Source organism: Ursus maritimus, unplaced genomic scaffold, assembly GCF_017311325.1.
Source record: "Ursus maritimus isolate PB19 unplaced genomic scaffold, ASM1731132v1 scaffold_30, whole genome shotgun sequence".
Classification (NCBI taxonomy): domain Eukaryota; kingdom Metazoa; phylum Chordata; class Mammalia; order Carnivora; family Ursidae; genus Ursus; species Ursus maritimus.
Window position 1 is genome coordinate 22671227 of NW_024425564.1, and position 27964 is coordinate 22699190.

The window sequence follows — 27964 nt, forward strand, 5'->3', positions numbered from 1 at the left end:
GGCTGCCTGGGAGACGCGCTGAGCTGCCCCCCCCGGAGGCCCGTCGGCGGCAGCAGCAGCGCCCGACCCGGCGCCCCGCAGCCTTCCCCGGCGGCGGCGGCGGCCTGGAGGAGCCACGCACCCGCCGCCGCCCCCGGAGCCTCGCAGCCGCCGCCGCCACCCGGCGCCCGAGGAGAGGGCAGCGGGCGCCCCCCGGGGAAGATGAAGGCGGAGGGGGGCGACCACTCCATGATCAACCTGTCGGTGCAGCAGGTCCTGAGCCTCTGGGCCCACGGGACGGTGCTGAGGAACCTCACGGGTAATTGATGCGCCCGGGGTGGGGACTGGGATGCGGTGCCGCCCCCTGCCTCCTTTCTCCCTCCCGAGGAGGGGCCGCGCTCCTGCCGCCCCACCCCCGTGCGCGCCCCGATGGCAGGCTGGCGGTCCCGGGTCCTGGCCAGGAAGGTGTTAACTGGGTGCACTCCGCGCGGGTCCCCGGGGCGCCGACGCCCGACCCACTCCCCGGGCGCTCCTAGGGTCCTGATCGCGGGCGGAGAATCCACGACCCCCGCCTCCCGCCCAGCTCGGGGAGGGCTCCCGACGGCGCTGCCTTGTGTAGTACGAGCCGAATAGCGTTAGTGCTGAGACTCGGGAGCAGCGTTGGTTTACCGCCCCCCCCCCCACGCGCGCACACACACCCCGCTTCTTGCTGCTTAAATCCTTTTCTTTCTGACAAATCTCAAACCGAATGCAGGACTTAAATTCTCTGTTCACAGAGATCAGTTCGCTTCAACTGTTAAATTGTTGCTCTGGATGACTAATGAAGTAGGTTATAGTGGGTCAGGGGCTTGGGCCAAGGTCTAGTGTATACTAAGCATTTCAGCTTTAACCATGTATTTTCTCCCTCTTATTTCCTTTTGTCTGTCTGTCTGTCTCTCCCTCTGGCCTTGTGCTGCCGCTTCTGTGACATTTGATTTTTTTTTTTTCCCTTCATTCGTCAAGGCTGTCAAGAGGGAATTGGACTTAACTACATTATAATAATTAACCTCAATTTTAGTTGTAAAAGTGAGCAGTAATACTCATTTGTATCAAATTTGTAGGTTTGGTTTGTGAAGAAACACGTTTGTTAACGTGGAAATTCTTGTACTCTGAGTTATGAATTTAAAAAATACTCTTTAAAGATTAGTGGTTAGAAGAAAGATTCCATTGCAATTTGGTGACTCCTCATTCTCTGCTTCTCAGAGAAAAAACTTAACAAACTCAGGATTTAATTTTTGCAAACGTATAAAGCTAATTTTGGTAGGAACATTTAAAATACATTATGTGAAACTGGTTAAATTGTGAAGAGTATTTTACGAATATAACCTGTCCTGACAAATTACATACACATATGAGTATTATATATATGATAAATATATAATTTATAATATAGTAACATGTATATATTTATTACAAAATGTGGCATGACATGGAATTCAGGTATCTGTAGAGAAAAATTTTATGGAATTTTATACCACAGAATGACTTTAAAGACACTGATTTTCTTGAATGTGTCAACTATAAAATTAACATAGATTCTGGATTGATTCATGGTGTCCTCACTTTTAATCTGTGGTTATTTAACTTGGAGCAAACTGACCTTACATGATGGTTGAGGGTCAGGGACACATTTTTGTTTCTAAAAAAATATATTGACATGAAGACTATTCCATGATTCAGTTGAATTTGGAGCTAGCCTATGTTATCTTACTTCTGGCTTTGCTTGTATTTATCTACTGTTCATATTTCAAATGTTGTATCAATAGTGTTTGTAGGAGTGAAGTGAAAAATAAGAACTTAATATATATTTGTATTTGTTAAGGACTGACTTAGCTCATCATTTAGTTAGAGAAAATTAGTTTGGGGAGCCATAGAGTAGTGTAAATGTAACTTACCACTTGGCTACATTTAACAATAGTTCTAAAATACTTTCTTTAGGGTTCCAGTCATTATAGGGGCTTCCAGTTCTGTGAGTCAACCAGTAGGTTGATAATAGTAGTTTCAACCCAGGGTTAGCTCTCATGATCTCTTAATATAATCTTAATTGTCAGTTGCTCATCAGAATTTGCCATTTCGTAAAGGATATGCTGAACATCCAAAACTAGTTCCTCAGGTGGGACTTAGGAACATGGGGACCTCTTCTAGGAAATAACGAGCGTGAACATGCAAAATTCTGCTTGTCAGGGTAGAAATGGAGAAAGATGTAGGTTAGAAATAGGCTTCACCAGCAGGTGAGTGTACCACATGTTAGGAACCACCTCACTTCTAAAAAGGTGGATTCTGGAAGTGGTATCATTTGGTGTGATGTGGTTCATTGTGGTCTTCTCATGCTGGTGACCTTAGTCACCCGTATGTAGCTTGGTCATTAGTCCAGAGATGCTCACCACAGTGCCATTTAGAATTTGGTCTATTAAAAACAAACACACACCTCCTAAAACAAGACTACCACCACTTACTTAGTGAGTAAGTGGTATGTATCGGCCACTTTACATATATTATTTCAAATCTTCAGAATAACTTTCCAAAGTAGAATTGCAGAGAAGAGAGGAAAAGTCAGTTGCCCCAACTCGTATCCCTAGTAAATGGCTGAGCAAGGCTTTCAACCACTGTCTGGGCCCGCAAAAGTACTCTTTCCTCTTTGCCACCTGCTTCTGCTCTTCCTCTTTACTTTCTTCAGGCAGAATGAGTTACTGCTTCACCCTGCTACTTCGGCTCCATGTACATGCTTTTATTATTATATCATTCAATGACATTATAATTTTTGTCTCTTCTAGACTGTGAGCTTTTGGAGGGTGGGTCATTGTCATTATCACAGAATTCTGGAATTTTAGCATTATTCTACCTGGCACATGTAGACACTCAATACATGTTTATTGAATTGCATTTCTAAAATAATACTTAACAGTTGCATTAGTTGAACATTTTGGTTGCATTAGTTTCCGGGTACATCTGGTGGAGTGAATATGCTGTTAACCGGGGAATGAGTTGTTTTAAGCAACTTCTATGGATATGTCATACTTTTTTTTTTTTTTTTTAAGATTTTTTTTTTTAAAGATTTTATTTATTTATTCGACAGAGATAGAGACAGCCAGCGAGAGAGGGAACACAAGCAGGGGGAGTGGGAGAGGAAGAAGCAGGCTCATAGCGGAGGAGCCTGATGTGGGGCTCGATCCCAGAACGCCAGGATCACGCCCTGAGCCGAAGGCAGACGCTTAACCGCTGTGCCACCCAGGCGCCCCTGGATATGTCATACTTTTAAACTACACAAATGCTTATTAAATGCACTTTTCTGTGTTATGGCTTTATGTATTTAATCTTTTCAATAATCTTGAGAAAGATTATTGTTTATGGATTCAGACATTGAAGCTAAGAGTAACTTGCTCAGCTCTGATACCTAATAAGTGAAAAATTATTACCTTTTTTTCAGGTTTTGATAACCCATTAACTTAGAAGACATGTTTGTCATCTTGATAAACTTAGAAATGAAACAGGTAGAAAGGAGTATAGTGTAGAACCAGACTAATTTGGATTTAAGAAATGACTGTGTGAAGGATTTGCGGAAATCTGGTTAATAGGAACTCTGGTTAATTAAACAAAAGGAGAAGGCATTCTCATCTCTGTTTTTTCTTTATACTAAACATAAGTATCAGGTGTTATTTATTCTTCTCTTTGTATTTTACCCTAAACAAAGCAGGGAAGTTTATATATATATATATATATATTTTTTTTTTCCTTTAGACACTGACCTTTAGGAAATAGTCTTGTGTATGTATTACTTTGATAGAAACACATTTTCAAAAAAGTGAAAATAACTAGAAATTAGAACAAGCTTTAGAATTAGAAGCTCTGTAGTTTGACTCCTTCATTTTAGAAATACTGATGTATCACATCATTGAAGTGACCTGGCTGGGGCCAGTTACACGGTGACGGAGGCAGGCCTGGAGATGACGTTCACTGATGCTTCATTCTGTACCTTTCATTTTATCCCACACAGATTCTTTTTTTTAAAAGATTTTATTTATTTACTTGACAGAGAGAGAGACAGCCCCCAAGGGAGAGAACACAAGCAGGGGTAGTGGGAGAGGAAGAAGCAGGCTCCCAGCGGAGCAGGGAGCCTGATGCGGGGCTCGATCCCAAGACCTCGGGATCACGCCCTGAGCCAAAGACAGATGCTCAATGATTGAGCCACCGAGGCGCCCCTATCCCACACAGATTCTTAACACAGGCATGTCTGGTGATAAATCTTAAAAATACTTAAGAATAGCCTAGGATTATTTGCCCCAATGAGCCTAAGAACGTGTGAATGGGACTAATTTTTGTCTAGCAAATAAAAGATACTGGAAAATGTCAGGTATTCTGGAATAATAATTCTTTCCCCAAATTTTAAGTTGCTGTTGCCTGTGTGAAAGTTAGTGATCCCTATTTATTATGTATGTAGTTTCAGAAATCCTACCAAGTTTGCTCTGCTATTTATTTTTTCTCTTCCGGAAGACACTAGTATAGGGATTGCATATAGAACACATTAGTACCTGGAGAATCCATCTCTTCTGTTAATCACCATTGCCAAAGTTTTCTTCTGTATCCATCACTTCCCAGAGTGTGTAATTCAATAATTCCAAAATTATTAAAGGTGTATATGTTATGTGCTTCTTCAGCTTACGAAAGTAGAGATAAATGCCTTCCTTTCTTTATGAAATACTTTTTCTTTCTCTCCAAATGTTCTAAATCCCCCTCCCCCAGTATAAAATTACAGTTGGTATGCATGTACTCTTTCAGTTTTATGGGTAATTGGGCTTAAAAAAAAATCTACAGTGAAATATATTCCTTTGCTTTACTTTTATTTTCTTCAACTACTTTGGCTCCCAATTTTGTGTTCTGACCCAAATTTCGTTGCTAAGAATTTAGAGAAGAATTTTTTACTTAGAAAAAGGCAGGGTCCCTAAACCCATGGGTAAACAAAGGGTCAGGCTGGTACTGGGAAAAGGATAATTGGTCCCTGGGAAGAACGGCACAGGCTGGCCTCAGGCTCATCTCCTTTCTCAGTGTCCGTTGCAAATGTGGGGCAGGTGCCCCTCTTCTGTTGGTACAGACATTGGGCAGCTGGGAATTCAAACTTGAATGAAAGTCACATGTCTTTGTATGTGTATAAAATATATATGTGCTTATGTTTGTGTTATACATACACACTATTATAGTTCCCTTTTAGACTTTATACTTGCTAAGCTACTTTAGTGTTAATATTGATTGTCAGCAAAAAAAAGAAAAAAAAAAGAGAGAGAGAGAGAGAGAAAGGTGGGGGAAGTGGGAAGTTTGTATCCATTGTATGTAGTTGAAATTGTTCACACTCACACTGATATAGCCAGCACCTTCCTTCAGTATGCTCCCAAGAGAGTGCAGCTTTCTGGGGTACCCTGCTCCCCAGCTTTCTGGTGGGTTAAGTTCTTTCTAAATGCTCTATTATAGGAGGTTTTTCTGAAATACAGGTGAAGAATTCCTTACTCTTTCGTGGTACAGAGCCAATGAACTAGTTCTGTTATGATTTGTACCTTATAGGCTTTCACTTTTTGGAAGTTTTACCTGTATATCGTACTGAGAATGAAGCTACTATAATTTTTCAAAAACCAGAGTTGTCATGTACAGATTCTTACTTTCTTAATCCCCATCTCATTATCTTTGAATCATGCATCCGTATGGTTCATCCATATCCTCTGGCAATAGCAAGTCTGAGGTCTAGATGACATTTCTTAAACTTAAAGCCACTTCTGGATAAGTCTTAGGACTGTGTAAGCTGTAATTTTGACACTTTAATAGACTCTTAATATAAACTTACCTTTGCTTCATTTGGTGATTGAAAGGAAGAACCAGAAAAGTAAGGTAATTCACTAAGAGAAGTCAAAATAGCTAGAAAGGAAGCCTAAACAGAAAACAAAGGGCGAGTCGGGGATGGGGAGGAGGCAGTGAAACCAGGAAAGGAAATTGGGATGAAGAAAAGTTCAATGTAAACTGCAAAACTCCTGGAGAAAACAGAGGCAGTAATCTTTTCAATATCGGCCATAGCAGCATTTTTCTAGAGATGTCTCATTGGGCAAAGGAAACAAAAGCAAAATTAAACTATTGGGACTACAGCAAAATAAAAAGCTTCTGTGCAGTGAAGGAAACCCATCAGAAAAATGAAAAGGCAATGCATTGAATGGGAGAATATATTTGCAAATGATATATCTGATAAGGGATTAATATCCAAAATATCTAAGGAACATAAATAACACCAAAAAAAAAATGAATAATCGAAACTAAAAAATAGGCAGAGGATCTAAATAGACATTTTTCCAAGGAACACCTATGCATGCATGGCCAACAGACACATGAAAAGATACTCAACATCGCTCACCATCAGGGAAATGTGAATTAAAATGACAATTACATATCGTCTATATCTGTCAGTCTGGCTAGAATCAAAACAACAAGAAATACAAGTGTTGGTGAGGATGTGAATTAAAAGGAACCCTCACACACTGTTGGTGGGAATGCAAACTGGTGCAGCCACTGTGGAAAACAGTATGAAGTTTCCTCAAAAAATTAAAAATAGAAATATCATGATCTAGTGATTCTACTGTGGGGTATTTACCCAAAGAAAATGAAAACACTACTTGCAAAAGATATACACAGATCTATTGTTATTGCAGCATTATTTACAGTAGCCAAGATGTGGAAGCAACCCAAGTGTCCATTGATTAATGGATGAATAGAGAAGATGTGGCATATATGTACAATGTAATATTAGCCAAATAAAGGGTGAGATCTTGCCATTTGTGACAACATGGATGGACCTAGAGGATGTTATGCTGGGTGAAATAAGCAGATAAGTCAGAGAAAGACAGATACCATATGATTGTACTTATATGTGAAATCTAAAACAAACAAACCAACAAACAAAAAGCAGAAACAGACCCATAAATACAGAGAACAATCTGGTGGTTGCCAGAGGGAAGGGAGATGGAGGCATGGGCAAAATAGATAAAGGGGAGTGAGAAATACAGGCCTCTGGTTATGGAATGAATAAGTCACCCAGATAAAAGGTATAGAATAGGGACTATAGCCAATGGTATTGTAATAGTGTTGTATGGAGACAGATGGTAGCTACACTTGTGAGCATAGTGCAATGTATAAACTTGTCCAATCACTATGTTGTGTACCTGAAACTAATGTAACATTATGTGTCAACTACACTTCTATTTAAAAAAAAGTCAGATGTAAGAAAAGAGCCTGGGGAGTACAGCATGTTGAATTTACCAAAGTATCAGATGAAAAATTCTGATAAATACCAAAATTGTAAAATAGTTACGTTCACTGAATATTTACTACGTGCCAGATACTGTGCAAAACATTTTGCATGCATCTCTTTTCCTATAATTGAAGTGGCCAGTGTAACTTACTGCTTTATTAAATGTATGTGATTATATCAGGAATGATAGGCTAATTGTGCTTTTAGTGGCTAAGTAGTTTAGCAATAAAAGGTGGTCATAGAATAAACAGTGGCAGTGGAAACATTTGAAAAAGGTCTCATTAGACTATCAATTTCTAGTAACCTTAGCTAAGTAGATTAAACTTGGAGGAAAAAAAAAAAGGAAATTTCTCACCAAATTTCATGTAAGTAGGAAGAACCAAACTTTTACCTGGGTCCAGTTGCATGTGTTCTTATAAATCTTGGCATATAATCTAGGAGGACTTTTTGTAAGAGTGAAGTGGTATAATAGGAGCTTTTGAAAAGCAGAGGATACCTGTATACTACTCTTGAGTATCAATGTCTAGCTAAGATGTTTTTGTCAGTGTTGTGCAACTGGATTTTCATGATAAAATTCCTCCCTTCTCCCATTCCCTACCGTGAATTACTTTAATCCAACATAGTTTCTTTTTTTTTTTTTTTAAAGATTTTATTTATTTATTTGACAGCCAGCGAGAGAGGGAACCCAAGCAGGGGGAGTGGGAGAGGAAGAAGCAGGCTCCTAGCAGAGGAGCCTGATGTGGGGCTCGATCCCATAAGGCTGGGATCATGCCCTGAGCCGAAGGCAGACGCTTAACTGCTGTGCCACCCAGGCGCCCCTCCAACATAGTTTCTGGACTTGTGCTGCTGGGTTTGGTTAAAGATACAGATCCAGGGTCCCAGTCCATATTTATGGAATTAGGATTTTTGAGAACAGGGTCTATGAAGCTACATTTTTAGCTAGTTCTTCTGGGTGATTTTGTTATTGAGAGCTCAAGGATTGGAAACACCCGATTTTTAAAAATCAAGTTTTTTGTGATCAATTTGTAGCTGTGTTGTGATATATAAAGCAAATTAATATGGAGAATTTGGTATAACTAAAGACTTATTAAATTTTCAATATAAACAACTCATTTCCAGGAGGATGCTCAAACCCTGTTTTGAGTGACTATCTTTTAATATTAATTGTTAATATTATTTTTAATATTTTTAATATTTTAGTAATGTTTTCTTTATATGAACTATTAGCTATAGAGAATAATTCCTATTAAGTGATCGTATTTTGAAAATTCGAGATGGCTTAGCTATATTAGACCTGAAATATGTGGGAGAATTTAACATTAACGATATTTATGTAAACACGTAGATAATATGCAGTTATTGGAATTTTTCCCTCTGGAATAATTTGGGTTCTGTCAGATCTTTGTATGCAAATAAAGAGTATAAAGAAGCAATAGGATCCTTAAATTTATGGGTCAAAAAACCGAGTTTTATCCTTGACTGCGACTAATTGGTTTTTGCACGTTAGACAAGCCACATGTTTCCCAGGCTGGGGTTCCTCATATGTAATACAGTCTGATGCCAGTTGTTCTCATGTTGATGTCAAGGGAAAGCTGATTTAGAAATTAGTTTGGAGAGAAAAGTTTAGTTAACTATGAGTTAAGAAAAATGGTTACTATTTGCATTTAATCTTTAATCTTTAAAATTAAGAAATTTTCTTTTTTAAGTGGGACTTCCTCAGACTTTTAATAGGCTGATTTGTAAGGTGAGGCTTTGGACCTAGAAAGTCTTTGTTCTCTGAACACCATTTAATAGCTCTTAGGATTGGTCCTTCTTAAAACTTAGTTTAGGAAACTCTGGATTCAGTATCTGAAGATCCCTTCTAGCTCTGAAATTTTGTCTTTGTTTTATTTTGTTCTGATGATCTGTGTGTGGCGGAACTCAGGATTACTGTCAGTGATATCCAAGGTGTGACAGTTCTGACCGTGCGTGTGTATTGCTCGCTCAGTTTTCTTGGTTGTGCTTGTATTTTCTGACCTGTCATTCATTTGGTCCTACATTGAGATTTAACTTTAGGAATTTGTTACATTGAGAATTTCATTGTAAGTTGTGCTCATTGATGTAGAAAGTTCGTCTTTCAGTGTTCAGTGTCACTATCCCTTGGAAATACTGTGTCATGAGATTGTAAAACATGTTACCAATTGCTGACAAGATTTTTTAGATCAGTGACTGATTCAAACAAACATGTTGTTACTGACTTACCTTTTTTTTTTTTTTAGTATGACATGTATAATTTAAGATACTTGAGGGCATACAAGTAATAACAATTGAAACCATTGTATAATGCTGTTATAATTTCATAATGGATTCAGATTTTGACATTTAATTCTTATACTTTTGTAACTGAGTAGCTAATCAATTATGAGGAAGAACAAGTTGAATGACATCTTTTAGGAAGACAGTACGACGGCTTGAATATAGAACAGTTTTTGAACTATTTTAATTAGCCTTAACCTGATTTCTTTAAAGCAGTGATATTCTGATTGTTTTAAATTAAAAAAACTTGCTTTTTAAAGAAATTTCTTTTACTACTCAATGATGAGTACTGTAATTTACAGTTTGAAATTATATAATTAGCTGGCAAAAGGATAATTTAGTGTAAGTGGGTAATAAGTGTTGCCATAAGCTTTGAGAAAGGCAATGAATTAAGGCAACCCTTGAAAGTATCACCATTAAATTTAAAAACTAGTGTTTTTGCTCTCTTTAAGAAGCAGAAGAAGACAGTTATTAAATATTTATAGTAGCTTCAATTTCTATGTTAAATGAGGTTGCAAGTGGACAAATACAGCAACTTACTTTTAAATCCGCTTAATACGTTAAGACTGATTAAAAAGAAGAAAAAATGTCCATTACGTTTACCTTCATTTTAACTTTCTTTTTTGTTCGTTTCTTTGTGTAGAATTAAGCTTCCATCTAGTATCATATTCCTTCTGTCTGAAGAGCTTCCTTTAATATGTATTGTAGGTCTGCGGGCAATTAATTCTCCCAACTTTTCTTCTTTCTGAAAAAAGTCTTCATTTCACCTTCAGTTTTGAAAGCTAATTCTCTGGAATATAGATTTCTGACTTTACAGGTTCCCTCCTCCCCTTTAAGGCTCTAAAAAAATGTCACTCTGTTGTCTTCTGGTTTGATAGTTTCTGATGAGAAGTTTGCTAGACTTTTTTATCTTTGTTCCTCTATATGTGAAGTGTTCCCCCCCTCACTACTTTCAATATTTTCCCTTTATCTTTGATTTTTAGTCATTTCACTATGATGTATCTAGTTATGTGTGTGTGGCTTATTTTTATTTTATTGTGTTTTGGTTATTTTGGGAAGTCTTTATCTTGTTTGAAATTCTCTGGGAGTCTTAGATTTGTGGTTTGATATCTTTCATTATTTTTTAGAAATTTTTCAGGGGTCCCTGGGTGGCTCAGTCGTTAAGCATCTGTCTTCGGCTCAGGTCATGATCTCAGGGTCCTGGGATAGAGCCCCGCATCGGGCTCCCTGCTCAGTGGGAAGCCTGCTTCTCCCTCTCCCACCCTCCCCTGCTGGTGTTCCCTCTCTTGCTGTGTCTTTCTCTGTCCAATAAATAAATAAAGTCTTTAAAAAAAAAAGAAAATTTTCAGCCACTATCCTTTCAAATATTTTTCTTCTCCACTCTCCTTTACTTCTCCTTCTGGAACTCCAATTACATGTATGTTAAACCATTTGGAATTGTTCCACGGCTCTTAGATGGATGATTCCTCTCATCCCTTCTCCTCCTCCTTCTGTCCTATTCTTTTTTCTCTCATATTTTAGCTTGAATAATTTCTTTTGATCTATCTTTAAGTTTACTGATTCTTTGCTTAACTGTGTCAGCTCTATTGGTGAGACCGTTAAAGGAATTTTTTATCTCGGATATTATGGTTTTTGTTGTTTACTTTTGAAAAAGTTTCTAGCATTTCCATTTGACTTTTACTTGGAATTCCCATTTTTCTGCTAAAATTCCTCATCTGTTCATATGAGTTTTCCACCTTTTCCATGAGAGCCTTTAACATGTAAATTATAGTAATTTTAAAGTCCCTGTGTGGTTGTGGTAAAGTCTCAGTCATTCCTGAGTTTGGTTCTATTGATTGCTTTACTTCTTGACAGTGGATTGTTTTTCCTATTTTCTTTACCCTCATTCCATCTCCAATATGTTTATCATTTGGTTAAATTTATTTTTAAAAATTCACATGTGACAGTGAATTCTCTTGGGACCTTTCTTGACATTGTCCTTCTTGTTCAAGCCTCTGTTCCCCATAACATCAGCTACATACTGTGCCCTGAAGAACCTGAGGTATTAGAATATACACCATTGAAGTATCATTAACTATACACTCAAAGTGTCAGCTCTTGCTAATATATGAAAACACTGTATTAAATTAATTAAAGTACTATAGTAAATGTTTTCAGCTTTGCAGGCCATATGATCTCTCATAACTACTCAGCTTTGCTTTTATAGCATGAAAGTAGCCATAGACAGTCTGGATGAGTAGGACTACGTTTCAAAAACTTTATGGACACTGAAATTCAAATTCTGTGTAATTTTGATGTGTCATGAAATATTGTTCTTTTTATTTTCAACCACTTCAAAATGTAGAAACCATTCTTAGCTCATAGACGATACAGAAACAGGTGGTGGGCCAGCTATGGCTCATGGACCCTACTTTGCTGACCTCTGATCTGGGGGACTTTTTCAAATTATAAATGCATCATCTTCCCAAGAGTCTAATAAGCCACCTATGTGAGACACATCCCCAAACTGAGAAGTCATTGATGTTGGAAACTAAGGGGAGTGATTTCCACACTTTAGATTTGCTGGAATGAGAACAAAGCTTGAGATAATCTAATGTGAACACAGACTATTTAAACATACAGTGTGGACCATTTCTATAAAGAAGGTAGAAATCGTGAACAGCTTCAACGTCTGCTCTTACTGGCATGGTATTTTCAGCTTGAGGCTTAGAGTATATTGAGCACACAGTAAGGGTTCAGTATCTGTTAATGATTTTATTAGAAGGGTGAGATATTCTCTAGAGGATTAAAAAATACATTTAGTGTTTGTCTAATGAGATGGTTTTGTTGTTTTTATGACTTTTTGATTTTTAATAAGTATCTCTTATGTAACTTTAGCCTAGAGTAGTGATTTCTATTTCTGTTGTGTATTGTGACTATTTGGTAGAGTTGACAAAAATATTGTTGTTTAGGTCCTACCCACAAAGATTGCTTTAGTTTAGAGCAATTCTTGTGAGTAGCCTGGGTTGAGAAACTCTGGCCTATAGAGCATCTTCTTCGATGAATTTTAGAACGAAAAACTACTTTTTAAAGACAGAATGTTTGCAGCAAAATTTAAAAAATACATATTTCAGGCAGGTGCAGAAAAATATAAAGAATATATAAAATAATATCACCCATCTCTTATCTTTAAAAGATAGCCATTGACAAGTTTTCTGTTTGTGCATTTTTCTGCACATAAACAAACATTTTTAAGCACATAGGATTGTACAGTATGTACCATTCTTTGACTTGTTTTTACTCAGTTAATACATTTTAGACATCTAGAGAAAACCATTTCTCATAAATAATTTTGTCCAAGGATTAAAAACAAAAGCACAGAAGATAATTTTTGAGCAACTTGGCAACGGGAGCTGATGAGAGACACAGATTGGGAGCAGGGCTATTTCGAGTATTGTTTGGAGGCCGGGACACATCACAGTTCTCCGGTGCAACAATCCAGGCAAAATTTGTTTAGGATGAAGATTATGGACAGCTTTGAATAGGGAAAAATAACCACAGGACATTATGAGACGTGCCCAGGAAGAAGGAATATTTCCTTCCAGTGAATTAAGGCGATTATATGGATGGCAGGTTTCAGAGTTTTCTGTTTTGTGCATTATATTTTTAAAATTCTGTTTTGCATCTTGTTTAGCACTCGCAAAGTCTCCCTCTGGCCTGTCCTCCTCTCACTGTTGCTCACTTGCTGGAAGCTTGGATTAGGTGGGCTGTGGGTGGACAGGAAACACTGGGCCTGTGGATGTCCACAGCTGTATGGCCTAGACAGTTTAAGAAAAGGTGGTGGCATTCCACGCCTGTCCTCTTAGCACTTGTCCTTCCTCTAGGGCTCTTGGACATCTGTTCTTGCTCTGCTCTTAGAATCCTACAGTTCTCTTCACCTAAACTAACCCGGTAGGTTTCCTGTGTTTGTCAGTAGTGAGCGGGGCCTAGGACAGACTTGCTTATACAGAGTGGATCAAGATCTTCAGAGGCCCTGTCCACGGACCAGGCTGTGTGCATCTGTCAGGGAATTCACAATCATAGTGATAATGTAAAACGTTAAGTTAGCTATAGATATTCTTAGCAGAGTTCAATTTTTCCAAGATAAATAATTCGATTTTTTTTTAAAAGAGTGAAATACGAAAATAAATTTGAGTTTAGGTCGTTTGTGCTCAGTCTGCTTAAGGGATAACCCTGACCTGGTCACTAGAGGACTGTTTGAGGTTCTATTTTAGTTGTATAATTCTTCGATATCTTGAGGCTTTCTAAAACGTTAAATTTAGAATTTACATTTCCAAATGTTCAGGCAAATTTATTGTTGAGGCCAATAACTAGATAGTCACCAGGCAAACACTATTACTTATAATGTCAAATAATCCCTCACTCATAGTCTTAAATATAGTCAAGAATTTTTTCACGCTATTTGTATTCCAAGGACAACAAAGGAAAGTGCTTTCTGGGGTAGATCTGGTTAGCTACCAGAAGTGGGCTTGGGATGCGAGGCAGATGATTGACCTCTTTCTTAATAGTACATGCCTGTTGCTACAGAGCCTTTCTTGTCTCAGAGCTTCCCTTGATGAAAATGCCTCCATATTATTATTCCCTTATATTCCCACCTTTTTAGGTTCACTTTGAAAAATTACATCTTTTAAGATAGAAATATCTTCTGAGCAGGTTAAGCCTTTTTATCCTTAATGCATTTATTATAAATTGAAGCTATTTGTTTGGGAGTGACAGCATGAAAAACACTATTTTCCTGAAAGCTAGAAGAGAAGAACCTTAAAAGGCAAGCTTTGTCTACTTTTCCTTAATGACCAGCATCTGTCTCTTATGCCATCGAGAAGCATGCATAGTCCTTCAGCACACATTGGAAAATATATCCAATGTCTCTTCCTTCAAATGATTTCACATCAATTGCATCCAGTCTAAATGTTAATGCTTAAGAATTTGGTAGGCTGAAAATGATTTTATTTTTTAAATCTGTTTTCTGTGTATCCTCCCTTTTTTAAAAAAATTAAACTTTTTACTTTGAGATGATTATAGATTCACATGCATTTTTAAGAAATAATGTGGAGAGAACCTATATACCCTTTACCCGGTTTACCCAATGAGAACATCTTGGAAAACCACAGTGTAATATCAAAACCATGATATTGACATTGATCCTCCAACCTTATCCAGATTTCACCAGTATTACTTGTATACGTGTACTTATTTATGTGTATTTATTTCTGTACAGTTTTGTCACTCGTACATGTATCCACCACTACAGTCCAACTATAGAATAGTTCCATTGCCACAAAGATCCCTAGTATTTACCTTCTTCTCTCTACACCTTCCTTCCTTCATGAGTTTTTTTTTTTAAGTTTGTTTGTTTATTTATTTATTTGAGAGTGGACAGGGGGGCGGGGGGAGCAGAGGGAGAAGGACAGGCAGACTCCCTGCTGAGTGCAGAGCCAGATGTGGGGCCCCATCCCAGGACCCTGAGATCATGACCTGAGGCAAAATCAAGAGTTGGGCGCCTAACTGACTGAGCCACCCAGGTCCCCCACTTCATGAGTCTTTTGTTTCTCATTTATGGTCATGACTTAAAATAATTATCTTTGAAATTTATATCCATACTTTAAAAAGTTTATTTTTTTCGTGTAGTTAAAAAAACACATAAAATTTCCCATCGTAACTATTTTAAGTGTACATTTCAGTCGTGGTAAGTACCTTCACACTGTTGTATATCAGATCTTCACATCTTTCTCACCTTTCAGAACTGCAGCTCTGTACCCTTAAATAACAGCTCCTCGTTTCCTTCTCCCCCAAGCCCCCGGGCAACCATCATTCTGTTTTCTCTCTATGAATTTGACTGCTTTAGATTTACCTCACGTGAATGGAATCATACAGTATTTATCTTTCTGTGACTGGCTTTACTTTACTCAGTATAAAGTCCTCAAGGTTCAGCCCTGTCGTGGCGTGTCCCAGGGTTTCTTTCCTTTTTTAAGCTGAATACTACTCCATTGTATGTGCAGTCCACTGTCCGTTTATTCATTCGTCCGTTGGTGGACGCTCGAGCTACTTCCATTTCTTGGCTATTGTGGATAATGCTGCTATGAGCATGAGTGTGCAGATCTCTCTTTGTGATCCTGCTTTTAATTCTTTGGGGTGTATACACAGAAGTGGAATTGCTAGATCAATGGTAGTTCCTTTTTAAAGTTTTTGAGGAGCCGCCATATTTCTCCATAGTAGCTGCACCATTTTACATTCCTGTCAACAGGGCATATCTGTAATGATGTTAAATATGTTTTAATTCATCCATTTTTGTTCTCTTTATTTCATGACTGTTTCATTGACCTTTCTTTTTACACTTGATAGAGAGTGAATACTAGCACAAATAGCAGATATTTTGCATTTCAGAATGTTTGCATGCCAAGGACGATCCTCAAGGTGACCTCCCAACATTTTAGAGTCAGCTCTTTCAGCTCTAAGTACCAGAAGACTTACCTGAACTAGTTTACATAAAACAGGATTTTATTACAAGGAAACTGGGATGTTGCTTTGAAACAAAGGGTAGTAATGTGGCAGGCCTTAGAAATCACTGGGATGAGGGATTTGGTTGTCTCGTGTCTTTGATGGAGACATTTTTCTTTCGTCCTGTTCCGTGGCTCTCATCATGTGATGAAGAAATGGCTCTTCACAAATCCTTCAGCCACCTGAAGACTGAGGTGCTCCCTTGGGCCCAATCCAGAATTCCCACAGGAAGGGAATGATCGGCCCAGCTGGGATCAGTTGCCTCCCCCGATGTACCTCACCGCGGGCTTGGGCAGGGAGATGGAGTCAATGCAAGGACCTGGCAAAGCCCAGAGGAGCTGTACGGGTTGTCTAGGAGGGTGCAGGAAGCCAGAAAGAAATGGAATGAGCACTAGAGAGACAGAATGGAAGGTTCGCTCATCAACCGTGACCTAAACCAGAATGAACAGTAATTGAGGACACACTGAAGAAAGAACAATGGAGCTTGGAAAGGTCTGGGTAAGGACCTTTGGCAAAGAATTAAAAAAAATTCTGAGTGATGCCTTAGTATATAAAGTTGGCAAAGAATTAAAAAAAATTCTGAGTGATGCCTTAGTATATAAAGTTGAGAGCCAGGGGTGGAATTGCCTGAAATTCTTAAAATGATAAAAGATAAAATCGTTGATTTCTGGAACAATTTGGATTAAGGAGTAGATTTCAAACATGTCTTAACATTGTTATTTAGTGTAGAGAATGGAAAATCATATCTCAAACAACAATTAATTAACTTTATTCCAAAAGATTCGCAAATATACTAGGGATTGATTAGACCCGTGGATGGATTATAGCTGCATGATGGAGACATTTAGAGCCAATCAGAGTGTATCCTTCATATTCCGAAGTCTTGGAACCCTTTCCCCATGGAGCGTCCGTGACGGTGACCGTCGTTCACGCTTATTCAGTGACACTACGTACGAGGCGCTGTCCTGGGCGTTTTTATACCCAATATCTCATTGACCCTTCCTCCAAACCCTGGGCGCTCCCTGTTTGTTAAAGCGAATTTTCTAGGATGTTTTCAACAGAATTATTAACGCTCTGCTTTTCCTTTCAGAGATGTGGTACTGGATCTTTCTGTGGGCTCTCTTCTCCTCTCTGTTTGTCCATGGTGCTGCGGGCGTGTTGATGTTTGTGATGCTGCAGAGACATAGGCAGGGGAGAGTAATCTCGCTCGTTGCAGTCAGCATCGGATTTCTGGCTTCCGTAACCGGAGCAATGATTACTAGTAAGTTGATTTTGTTTTGTTTAAGGCCCTAACTGTATATGCACTGTATTCTTACGACGACTGTGACCTTAGCGTCATCTCCCACGGCGGCTATTTTCAGCACCGATCACACTGCCCCTGGAAGGTGAAGATCAGTTCGTTTACTCGCTGAACGGATAGTTTTTGTCCTTCTCTGTGAAGACTCGTTATGCAAGGTTCTGTGGGAAATAGAACAACTCATAAAAATTGTCAAGGGGCACAGAAACTCGTGGGGAAATTTATTTTCTAGTGGACATAGTTTTTGCTTTAAAGGAACTCCCTAAGTAGTCAGGGAGAGAGGTAGGCACACAAATTTGACAGTGATAATTGTCATAAAAAAAGTGAAAATAGAGCCCGTAGGTCCTCAATGTGATCTGCCTAGGAATACAAAGTAAAATCGCACTTGCTTCTTAAACACAAATTGTTAGGACACAAATCTCCCCTGACCTACTAGAGATCAGCCACATGAGTGTGTCCTCGAGCTGTGTGCAGCTCTCCTCTTGGGCTGTGCACAGTGCACTGCATACAGGCCTCGGGGTCATTCCCTCTGCCCCTCCTTCACACTGGACCGGGGCCCCAGCTCCACCTGGGGTTCAGAGAGCTGGTGCTGGTTTCTGCTGTGCTGTTCAGCCAGAACTTAGATGCGTCCTCTTGAGACCGGAGGGTTCTGCGGCCGCGTCCTTGGTGCGACTCTGCCAGCCACCGGCTGCTTCTCTGTGCTGCTGCTGAATTCTGCCACAGCTGGGGGTAGAAGAGGCTTATATTGCCGCTCTCTTCTAGCCTGCTCCCGTATGTCTGGGGCAGCTCATTGCTGCCACAAAAAGGACATCTTCCTCCCTTCTGATCGGTTCCTAGGCCCCCAGATAAGAGTAAGTCCTTTTCTTCTGTAGTTCAAAGGCCTCCTTTTGTGTAGGACAGTCACCTTTTCCCAGAGGGATTGGCATACCTTGCCTGGGGAGGAAAGCCCTGTTCCCACGTCTCTGTGTCTGTCCTGTGGCGCTGATAGGACATTCATAAAATAGTTGGGGGACAAAGTATAACTATGATTTTTTATTGGGATTTAATTGAATGGAGAGGTTAATTTGGGAGGAACTGGCATGTAAACTGTTCCTCCCAAGAACATGTATTAGATTTCCATGTATTCATCTGTTTTTCATCCTTCCTTCACTCACCGTTCGGTGTTTCTGTGTTACTCCGTATTAGGTTTTTGTTGTGGCTGCTTGCAGCCTGTAACCTTGTCGTGCGGTGCCTCATGCATTTTGCCATCGAGAGGGTTTGAAACAAGCACTTAGGGTTAGCTGCAGCGCAGGCTACACATAGTGAAGGGTAGAGATTCAGCCGGAAAGACAGTGGAGCCAAATCCTACAGGGTCGTGGAAGGCGAGCCAAAAAATTTGGACTTTTTTCCCTGCAGGCCTCGCAAAACAAGTAAGATCATTTTGAATGAGGTTGGCATGGGACAAAGCAGCCCAACAGAAAAATTTGTTTTAATAGCTGAATATAGTTATACGTAAAGAACCAAGAGAAAACTCTGATAGCGCAGGGACCTTGTCTGTCTTCACCACCGCTGTGTTCCTAACAGTAAAGCAGTACCTGCATCATAACAGATACTCAGAAAATACTGGTTGGAGGGATGGGTGGAGTAGGGGGGAGGTGCGGAGGAAAGAAAGGAGGAAATGGGGGAGGGAAGGGGAAGTAAGAGGCCTCACCTGTGATCTGAACTTGAGGCTGGGATCTGAACAGGAGTAGTACCTGTGGTTGAACATGACGTAAGGACTATGGCAAAAGGAAACAGTCTGAATTAGTTTTGTTCACCGTGGCGGCATACAGAGAGGCTCGGAAGGGACTGCCAGTGTTTTCGATGGGGGCCAATGCTGTAATTGTGAACCCACGAACAGAGGAGGAAAGAAGGAACAGCCCACTCAGGAGGTGTAAGTAGTGTGTGGGGATGTGTATTTATTGCCGTAAATTATTGTACAAGCTCAGAGAGCAGGAGAAATGTCACTGTCCTTCAGTTTATCTCTAGTGGTGCATTTTAGAAACTGCAGTGTTATAGTTTAAATCCTTAAAAAGATAAGTCTGACATAATTTCAAGTAAAAATTTGTATCCAGATTAGCCATAAAACATTTAAACTTCTGGCTAGTCTTTTGACCTGAAGACAGTTGAATTAAGAACACTAGCCAAAATGAGACTATTTTAGCTATATTTTCTAAATGCAATTTGTGAGCATCTGTATACTCAGAGCTGTGTATTCAAGTCTGCAAACGATTGCTTCATATCTATTCTGAATAAGATATTGACTGAATATAGATACACACCTATTATATTTTACTCCTTCTTAGATTTTATTTTCAATATAGTGATTTTTTGTTTTAGTTGGTATTGATAGTTAGTTAATCCAAAATTGGGAAAATTGGTGTCTGGGTAGTGCCATCAGCTGGCATTATACACCTGACTAATTTTAGCAAATCTGAAGGTATAAAACGACATCTCTGTGTTGGATTAATTTGCATTTCTCTGATCACTAAGGAGTTTGAACATCTCTTCCTATTCTCATTATATATTTTGATTTCTTTTTCTGCAAATCGATTCTTTAAATTATGTGCTTCTTTGGGGGTTCTTGCTTCCTTCTCCTTAAATTATAGGGGCTTCTTATACATGAGAGGTATTGGTCTCCTGTTGGTTTCGGACTTTGCAAATAACTTCTCAGTCTTTTATCAGTTACCTTCATCTATGATATCTACTGAGGAGAAAGCCTTAATTTCTGTGCTATCAGCTCAAAGAGTTTTTTGCCTTATGGTTTATAATTTAAGACGTTCTTCCCCACACCAAGGTCAAAAGATACGCTGATATATTTTCTAATGTTAATTTTATAGTTTTAATACCGAGGTCTTTAATTCCTCTAGAACAGGAGTCAGCAAACATTTCCTTAAGGGAATTATGTTAAACTTTGCAAGCCTGGTGGTCCCTGTCACAGCTCTTTGACTCTGCCATTGTAGTGTGAAAGCAGATAGAGATGTGTGTAAATGAAGAGACCTGGCTTTTTCCAATAAAACTTTATTTACAAACAGGGGTCTGGCATTTAGGCATAATTTCATAAATTCCTGACTTGTGCCCTGGTCTAGAGTCTAACTTTGTATTTGGTATTAGATAGGATTCCAGGTGTATTTATTTTTCATCCCACATAATAAGTCAGTTTTGACCACACCATCCACTCAAAGCACTCATCCTCATTGATCCACCTTTTTTATGTATTATGCTCAAGGCACAAAGATCTGTCTCAAACCTGTTCTGATTTGTTAGTCTTTTTATGTGTCCTTACAGCAAGGTCACTTTTTTTTTTTTAAATCCTTGTAGTTTTGTGATATTTCTTAATACATGGTTGGGCTAGATCCCTCTCATTTCTTCCCCAAAGTTAACATAGCTGTTATGGACTTTTATTCTTTCACATAGATTTTAGAATATGTCTACTCAGTTTCTCTAAAAGTATAACTGGGATTTTTGTTGGGATTCAATTGAATGGAGAGGTTAATTTGGGAAGAACTGGCAGAGTAAACTGTTCCACCCAAGAACAATTATTAGATTTCCATGTCTTCAGATCATCTTCTGTGTCTTTCCTTAGAGTTTAAAAATGTCTTTCTCAACAAGAGGGTTGCATATTTTTGGTTAATTCTTAAACTCTTATATTGTGGTTGTTGTTCGTGGTATCTTTCAATGACATTGGTTAGTTTTATTGGTGTAGAGAAACGCCGTTCAGTTTTCTGAGTTGAGTCTATGAAAGATAAACAAAGCAAAAAACTGGTACTTTGGAAAGATACTAAGATGAATAGATTGCTGGCAAACTAATAAAAAAAAAGTTAAGGCAGAAAAGCAAAGTATAGAACAAAATAGAATAAATGACTACAGACCCAACGATAGAGATAGAATAAAGAATGATAAAAATGACAGTTTTGCAAACAGGGATATATTCCTAAGTATGAAATGTCAAAATTGGCGTATGAGTACATTTAAGCAATTGCAGTGCTGAAGACCCTCACCCCCCAAAGGAACTCCAGCTCAACTGGAGTTTACAGATGAGTTCTACCAAATTTTGAAGGAATGGTTTAGTTCCTGTTTTATCCAAATTATTGAGGAAATGGAAAAAGTAAAAGCCATGCACAGCTTAATTTGCTGACGCCAGTGTAATCTTGTTAAGCAAGATAAAGACGGAGCAGGAGTGGAAAAGTATACGCTCATTTACCTTTTGAGTGTTACCGTAGGAATGCAAAGATAACTCAGGATCAGACATGACCATGGCTGTATGGCAATAAAACATTATTTATGGAAACTGAAATTTAAATTTTGTATGATTTTCATGTATCATGAAGTATTCTTCTTTTGATTTTAAAAAAAACCACTTAAAAATGTAAAAACCAGTCTTCGCTCCTGTGCCACGTCTGTGTGATGTGGTATGCAGGTCGGACCTGTGGACCACAGCTCGCCGGCCCCTCATCTGACCACACAGGCTGATAGAACCAACACCGTTAAAGCCAAATCTGCCTTAACCTTCACATCTACTTTCTCTCGGAAAATACAGAGGCCAAATCAGATCACTTCCATTAGTGTGTTGCTGTGTATTGACATCTTCCGTCCACTGGTGGCTCTTCTTCTTGCCTCTCTCGACCTTGTAGGTTCATATCTTTCACTAACCCTACGTCAGCTCAGCAGTGTTGCTTCCTCCACTTTGTCTTCACTCTGCCAGCCTTCGCTAGTCCCTCGGTCCTCGGGAGCTCTCTCCTTATTTCTAAGCGGTTCTTTCTGCCGTTGTTGGTAGTGGCAGTTCCAGACAGGCATCATTTATTTCAAGCATCCTGTTCCGCTTGTGTCTTCTTTGTTCTTGTATGACTTAGCCTTGTATTTCACCAAAAAAATAAAGACAATAAAATTTGTGGTCTTTCATCTGGCTAGTGTTCAGCAAAATACACTGTAGAGAGAGTGAAAACTAAAGCAAAAATTGGGGGGAAAGACATTTGTGAACATATATAAATATAAAAAGATTAATATCCAAACTGTATTTTACAAACCCTATAAATCCAATAAGAAGGAAACTCAGTAGAAAAAAAGGACAAAAGATTTGACAAGCATTTCATAAAAGTAGAAAACCCTCCTGGTCTCTAATATGGGAAGAAAAGTTCAGTCACATTAATTATCAGGGAAATGCAAATTAATCACAGAGATGACATCTCTTACTTACAAGACTGACAAAAATTAAAAAAAGATACCAACTGCTTCTGAAGATACGGAGTTAACTGGAATATAAATGGGTACAACTACTTTAGAAGACAGTTTGGCATTACTTAGTAAAGTTGAAAATGCCCATAATGTAAGACTGAGCAATTCTGCTTTTACCCATGTTGAAGAGAAATTTTGACTGCATGTGTGGGCACAAGGATGTTCACAGAATCAGTGTTTGTCATTGTTAAGGGTTGGAAACAAATGTTATTGGCAGTTGGATGGATAAGTTATGGTATATTCATGCTTCAATATATGTATTGAATATTTATATATATAAAATATGTATTTTAAAGACTTTTTTATTTGAGAGAGAGAGAGAGTGGAGGGGGAGGGGCAGAGGGAGAGAGAACCTCAAGCAGGCTCCATGCTGAGCTTGGAGTACGACGTGGGGCTGGATCCCACGACCCTGAGATCATGACTGGAGCCGAGACCAAGAGTCAGACACTTAACTGACTTGCCACCCAGGTGCCCCTACATATATTTTTATAAATACTCTTTCAAATCTGCTCAATATTTAGTAGCAGTGTTTCCAAATTCATTTATTAGGCACGCAAAGTTGTTTTCTTGCCAATCCTTTAGATTAAGAGTTCCACTGGTACGGTCTTTTCTGACCAGTGCTTCTGGGTGTGAAATCCCAGTGCAGTGGGGGCTTCTGTAAATCTACTTCTTTTGGAGGGAAGTTGTAACTTCTGAATTTCTTCCTAACTGATTATCCACTGGAAAGAAAATGGCAGTTTGTTCTATTTTCTGTATAACACTATGGAGGCTTGTAGGGCTTGTCCATCTGTTTCTTGAAAGATTTTAAAGAAGAATGGGTTATTTAGTAGTATTGTTTGTTTTTCCTGGAACAGCAGGGCCTTCCAGCATGAAATCCGTTTTAATCACAAGACCAGCTCAATAATAAAGGAGTCAGCTTATTTAGGAAAGAAGATGACGGTAGAGTGGAAAGGTTCTCAGTACTCATTTTCTACTCCTTAACTCTCTTTTTCTTATTCCATTCTCGCTTTGTCTCTTTGGGTAGTACGTTTCCATGGCTCCTGACCTCCAGTTAAATTCTAAACCCTACAGGAGATGTCCAAACATGCTTTCCGGGTCCTCCACCTCCAGCCAAAGGACCCCACCCTGAACTTCAGAGGCACAGAAATAATAAATACAAGTACCATTCCTTTTAGTCACAGAGAAAACACTTGACATTGAACATGTACACAATTTTTTTTATTCTACAAGCATTTGCTACCTAGCTTAAAGTATAATTTATTCCTTATTATTTCAGATCAGGAGTTCAGTGAATTTCGTCATTACTTACTAGTATTTTAGTTTGGAAAATAGGATTGAAACATATTCTGACCTTGAAGATGAAAGTTTCTTGGAATTAGAGAGAAGTGTAGGCAAGTTGGTGTAGAAATTGTTAGATTTTTAAAATTAATTTTAATTACATAAGTAACATACGACTGCATATTCTCCTTGTAGAACTTAAAACATTATGGGTAAGGCAAAGGTCTCTTTGGACTAGCACTCCCAAACCAGTGCCCTTCTCAGTTGTAATCCCTATTTTCAGTTTGGCTTATATCCCCCAGACTGTATGTATATATGAATATTACATTCATTCATATTTACATATATACATGCTTACACACACGCACACATGCGTACAGATATATGTACTAGTAGAGAATATACATAGTTTTAGGTTTCATTTTCTTTTTTGCATAAATGATATGTCTTAGGTTTTTTCTATGTCAGTTCATAAGGTTTTTATTCTTCTTTTGAAATTGTATGGGTCTCATAGTGTGGGCTTGATCTAGTTTACCCATGCCAGACTAAAGAATATTGGGTTCTTGCTTTTGATTTTGCGGTAGTTTTTTTTGTTTTTGTTTTTGTTTTTGCTACTACAAAAAATACACCTTTGTTATTACATGTGTGTTTGTGTGTATATATGTTTGTGTCTGTACTCTGGACATGGCTCAAGTATTTTTCTAGTCCGTCCCTTTTGGGTTTTCCTCTTTTTTATGTAGTTTTAAGTAGTCCTCTTTTCCTAAGATCATACATACATTCTCTTCTGTTTTAAAGTTTACATTTATAGCTTTGTTTTTAACATTTTGTTCTTTAACCCATGTGAAATTTATTCTGGGCAGTGGTGTGAAGTAGGGACCTAGATTTATTCCTTCTAATGGCTGCTAGTTGTTCCAACACCATGGAAATTTAGGGTAAATCCACATAAAAACAGTATTTCTCAGGTTTATTTTAGTATTTTTATTTTAATATAATTTTTGATAACAAAGCATAAGATCTTTAATTTTTTTTGTTTTCAAAGATTTATTTATTTATTACTTTAGAGAGAAAGAGACTGAGATCACGTAGGAGGAAGGGGCAGAGGGAGAGGGAAAGAGAGAATCCCAAGCAGACTCCTCTCTGAGCACAGAGCCCAGTGCAAGGTTTGATCCCAGGACCCTGAAATCATGACCTGAGGCAAAATCAAGAGTCAGCTGCTTAACCCCCTGAGCCACCCAGATGCCCCAGATCTTTAAAATTTTTAAAGAGTGTTCACCAATTCTAAAATTTGAGGATATCACCAGTTATACTAGTGAAGTTTATTACTCGATTAAGTAAATGTTGGTGCCACTAGGAGTTTTATTTAATGTTGAGGTGTTTATCAGTTACTTATGATTTTCTGAACTCCTTGTTTTCTTTTTCATGTACGTGAACGTGTGAAATGTGATAGAGTGATTTGGGGATTTATAGTCAGACTAACCTGGAATTTCAATTTGGGCTAGTCATTGAAACTCTCTGAACCTCTGTTTTTCATCTTTACATTAGGTGATAATACTGTGGAGTGGAATGATATTTAAAGATAGTATTTGTAAAGTTGCTATATCAATATACATTGTATGTAGTAAAAATGTAATACATTTTGATTTCCTTCTTAAAAAATATGCATATGAAGTCCTTGGCATAGATGAATAACTTCCTTTTCTGGTTTATATCTCTTTAGAGGAATATAGTTACTTTTATTTGGGAGATTTTAAGAGAAATACAGAGTTAATTCTTAGCTAATTTTTTATGAACAGACTTCTATCTCAAATAATTGTCATTTCAGTGTCTCTGAATCATTTACTTCTGGTCTTTTCTTTTGTTTGGCCACTCTAGGATAGATAGTTTTTTCTAGGGGAAAGTTTGAAGGCCATCTCAATCTGTGAGAAGGCATACTCAAATTTAAATGTTTCATTATATAGTGTATTAATAAGGTGAAGTGTTGAATCAGATGGGCTCTGAGACTCCTGAACTCTGGGATTCTCCCAGTCTCGGAAGTGTGCATGATCTAAACATTGTTCCCCGAACAGATGTCAGGTGCATCTTGCATTTTTATTAGATGTCAAGATACTGGTCTCTAAATAACTTTATGGTTGTATGCTTTATTAAAAAAACATAATAAACTTTATATGATAGATTCTGAAATGTAGTAGTCAACTATTCAATATTTCATGACATTTAAGAATTAATTTTTTAAAAATTTCTTGAATAACTTAGAAACTGCATTAAATTGTGTAGTTTTCTGTATTTTCATTTATAATTATCAGTATATTGAGTTGTATGTTTATAAAAATAGTGATGTCTGTTTAGTTCAATGCCCAGGTGAGAGAGTACAGTAACAAATTATTCATGTTTTATGAACATGTTTGGTGTCAAGTAAACAGCATGTACTGTAGATATGTATTTTGCAGCTGGATAGAAAAGCCTTCCTTCGGTGAAGTGGTGTGGGCAAGTGTGGCTTTTTCCACTCCCACGGGAACTTCCGTGGACAGTTTGGAAGATGAGAATGACGGATGACTGACTCTGGCGTGCTGGGATGTAGAGCGATCTGCCGTCCCCACGGTGCAGTGTGTTACGAAGGGAATGAACGTGTTGTTTTGTTTCTCTGCCCCCTTCTCATGCAGGCGCAGCAGTCGCGGGCATCTACCGGGTCGCAGGGAAGAACATGGCCCCTTTGGAGGCGCTGGTGTGGGGCGTGGGACAGACTGTATTGACATTAATCATCTCCTTCTCAAGGATCCTCGCCACACTCTGAGCTTTCGGTGGGAATGTCTTACTTCACATAAGGAAACAGATGTACAGATTGTCAGAACACGGCGTTGTGAAGGAGCGGCAATGAAATCGAGGAGGAGAATGTGGAAGGAGCAGGTCGCAGCAGCCGGCCTGAGCTGTGTGCAAAGATCGCCCTCTGGTGTCCAAGTGATTGCACTACCGCACTGCACCTTACGTGCCTCCGTCCCAGGCCAGGCGCATCACACTACGGGAAGCTACTCGAAGAAGCACCTTGTTTAGCGGCCAATCAGGTTAACATTGGTGTTGACTCATTGTTCTTAACAGTGTTGTGTTGAGTTACAGGGACGTTTGGAGGAATTGATATATGTGCCAAACTCTTCTCTTTTTTTTAACATTGATCATGTGACAATTTCCAAGTGCAGATGTAGATGAGTGCTGTGAACCATATTTGACATGAATTCAGGTAACTAGTGAGATTTTTGTTTCGTGACGCTAAATCCCGTATGAGTGCTGAACACCGAATCATTTAATAGGAGGTAAACTATTTGGTTTTTAATGTTGAACGTTTCTGGGATTTAGGGCTTTAATATGTTTAGGCATTGTTATTTACTTTAATTTATATGGAAAATAATATGTAATGGAAAACTAGCTAAACTCTTTCAAGGACTCCAAGTAGACCCGTACGGTGCATCCTTTCCACTCACTTAAATAACACTCTTTTAATGGTTTCCCTCCTACGTAACTATTCTATTGACATGAATTCAAAAACTTCATGGGTCACACACATTGACTGTAGTTCGTGTGTCATAAAAATATAATTTGAAAATTTTCTTATAAACTTTGTAAGAAAAGAAGTCTGAAATGCATGTTGCATTCTTTGACCCTTCTAAAGAAAGTTTTTGCCATGTATCTCATGGAGAAAACATCTTTATAACTAGTATCTCGGTGGGATTATATTACTTGTTGCATATATCTTGATTTTTGACAAAACATAAACAGTCTTTCATTCTGGAGTATTACCTATATTCAAAGAGTGGCCTAAATTAGGCCGTGAAAACAAAGAGCCTCATTTGTAGATAAGTAACAAGTAAGTTATATAAGAAGAGTAATAAACTATCTTACATTGGGCATGTGGTAACATAATTTCGCTAAGTAAAAATTGGGGAATATAATAAATAATTTAAAAATTTGGCAGTTAATCTCAGCATATCGGTACAGTACTGAACATACATTAC

At 38.5% G+C, this 27964-nt stretch overlaps 1 protein-coding gene across 1 annotated transcript; it reads left to right on the plus strand.

Annotated features, from left to right (window-relative positions):
- The first annotated feature begins 141 nt into the window (after positions 1–141).
- TMEM170B (transmembrane protein 170B) lies at positions 142–27857 on the plus strand. Its single transcript, XM_040645049.1, has 3 exons — positions 142–298; positions 17223–17393; positions 26621–27857. The coding sequence occupies exons 1-3, from the start codon at positions 202–204 to the stop codon at positions 26749–26751; spliced, it is 399 nt and encodes a 132-aa protein (XP_040500983.1). The 5' UTR covers positions 142–201; the 3' UTR covers positions 26752–27857.
- Positions 27858–27964: the final 107 nt, after the last annotated feature.

Coding starts and splice junctions, on each gene's coding strand:
- TMEM170B (XM_040645049.1), top strand. CDS start 202: ATGAAGGCGGAGGGGGGCGACCACTCCATGATCAACCTGTCGGTGCAG. Junction 299..17,222: donor GGTGCTGAGGAACCTCACGG/GTAATTGATGCG, acceptor TTTTCCTTTCAG/AGATGTGGTACTGGATCTTT. Junction 17,394..26,620: donor AACCGGAGCAATGATTACTA/GTAAGTTGATTT, acceptor CTTCTCATGCAG/GCGCAGCAGTCGCGGGCATC.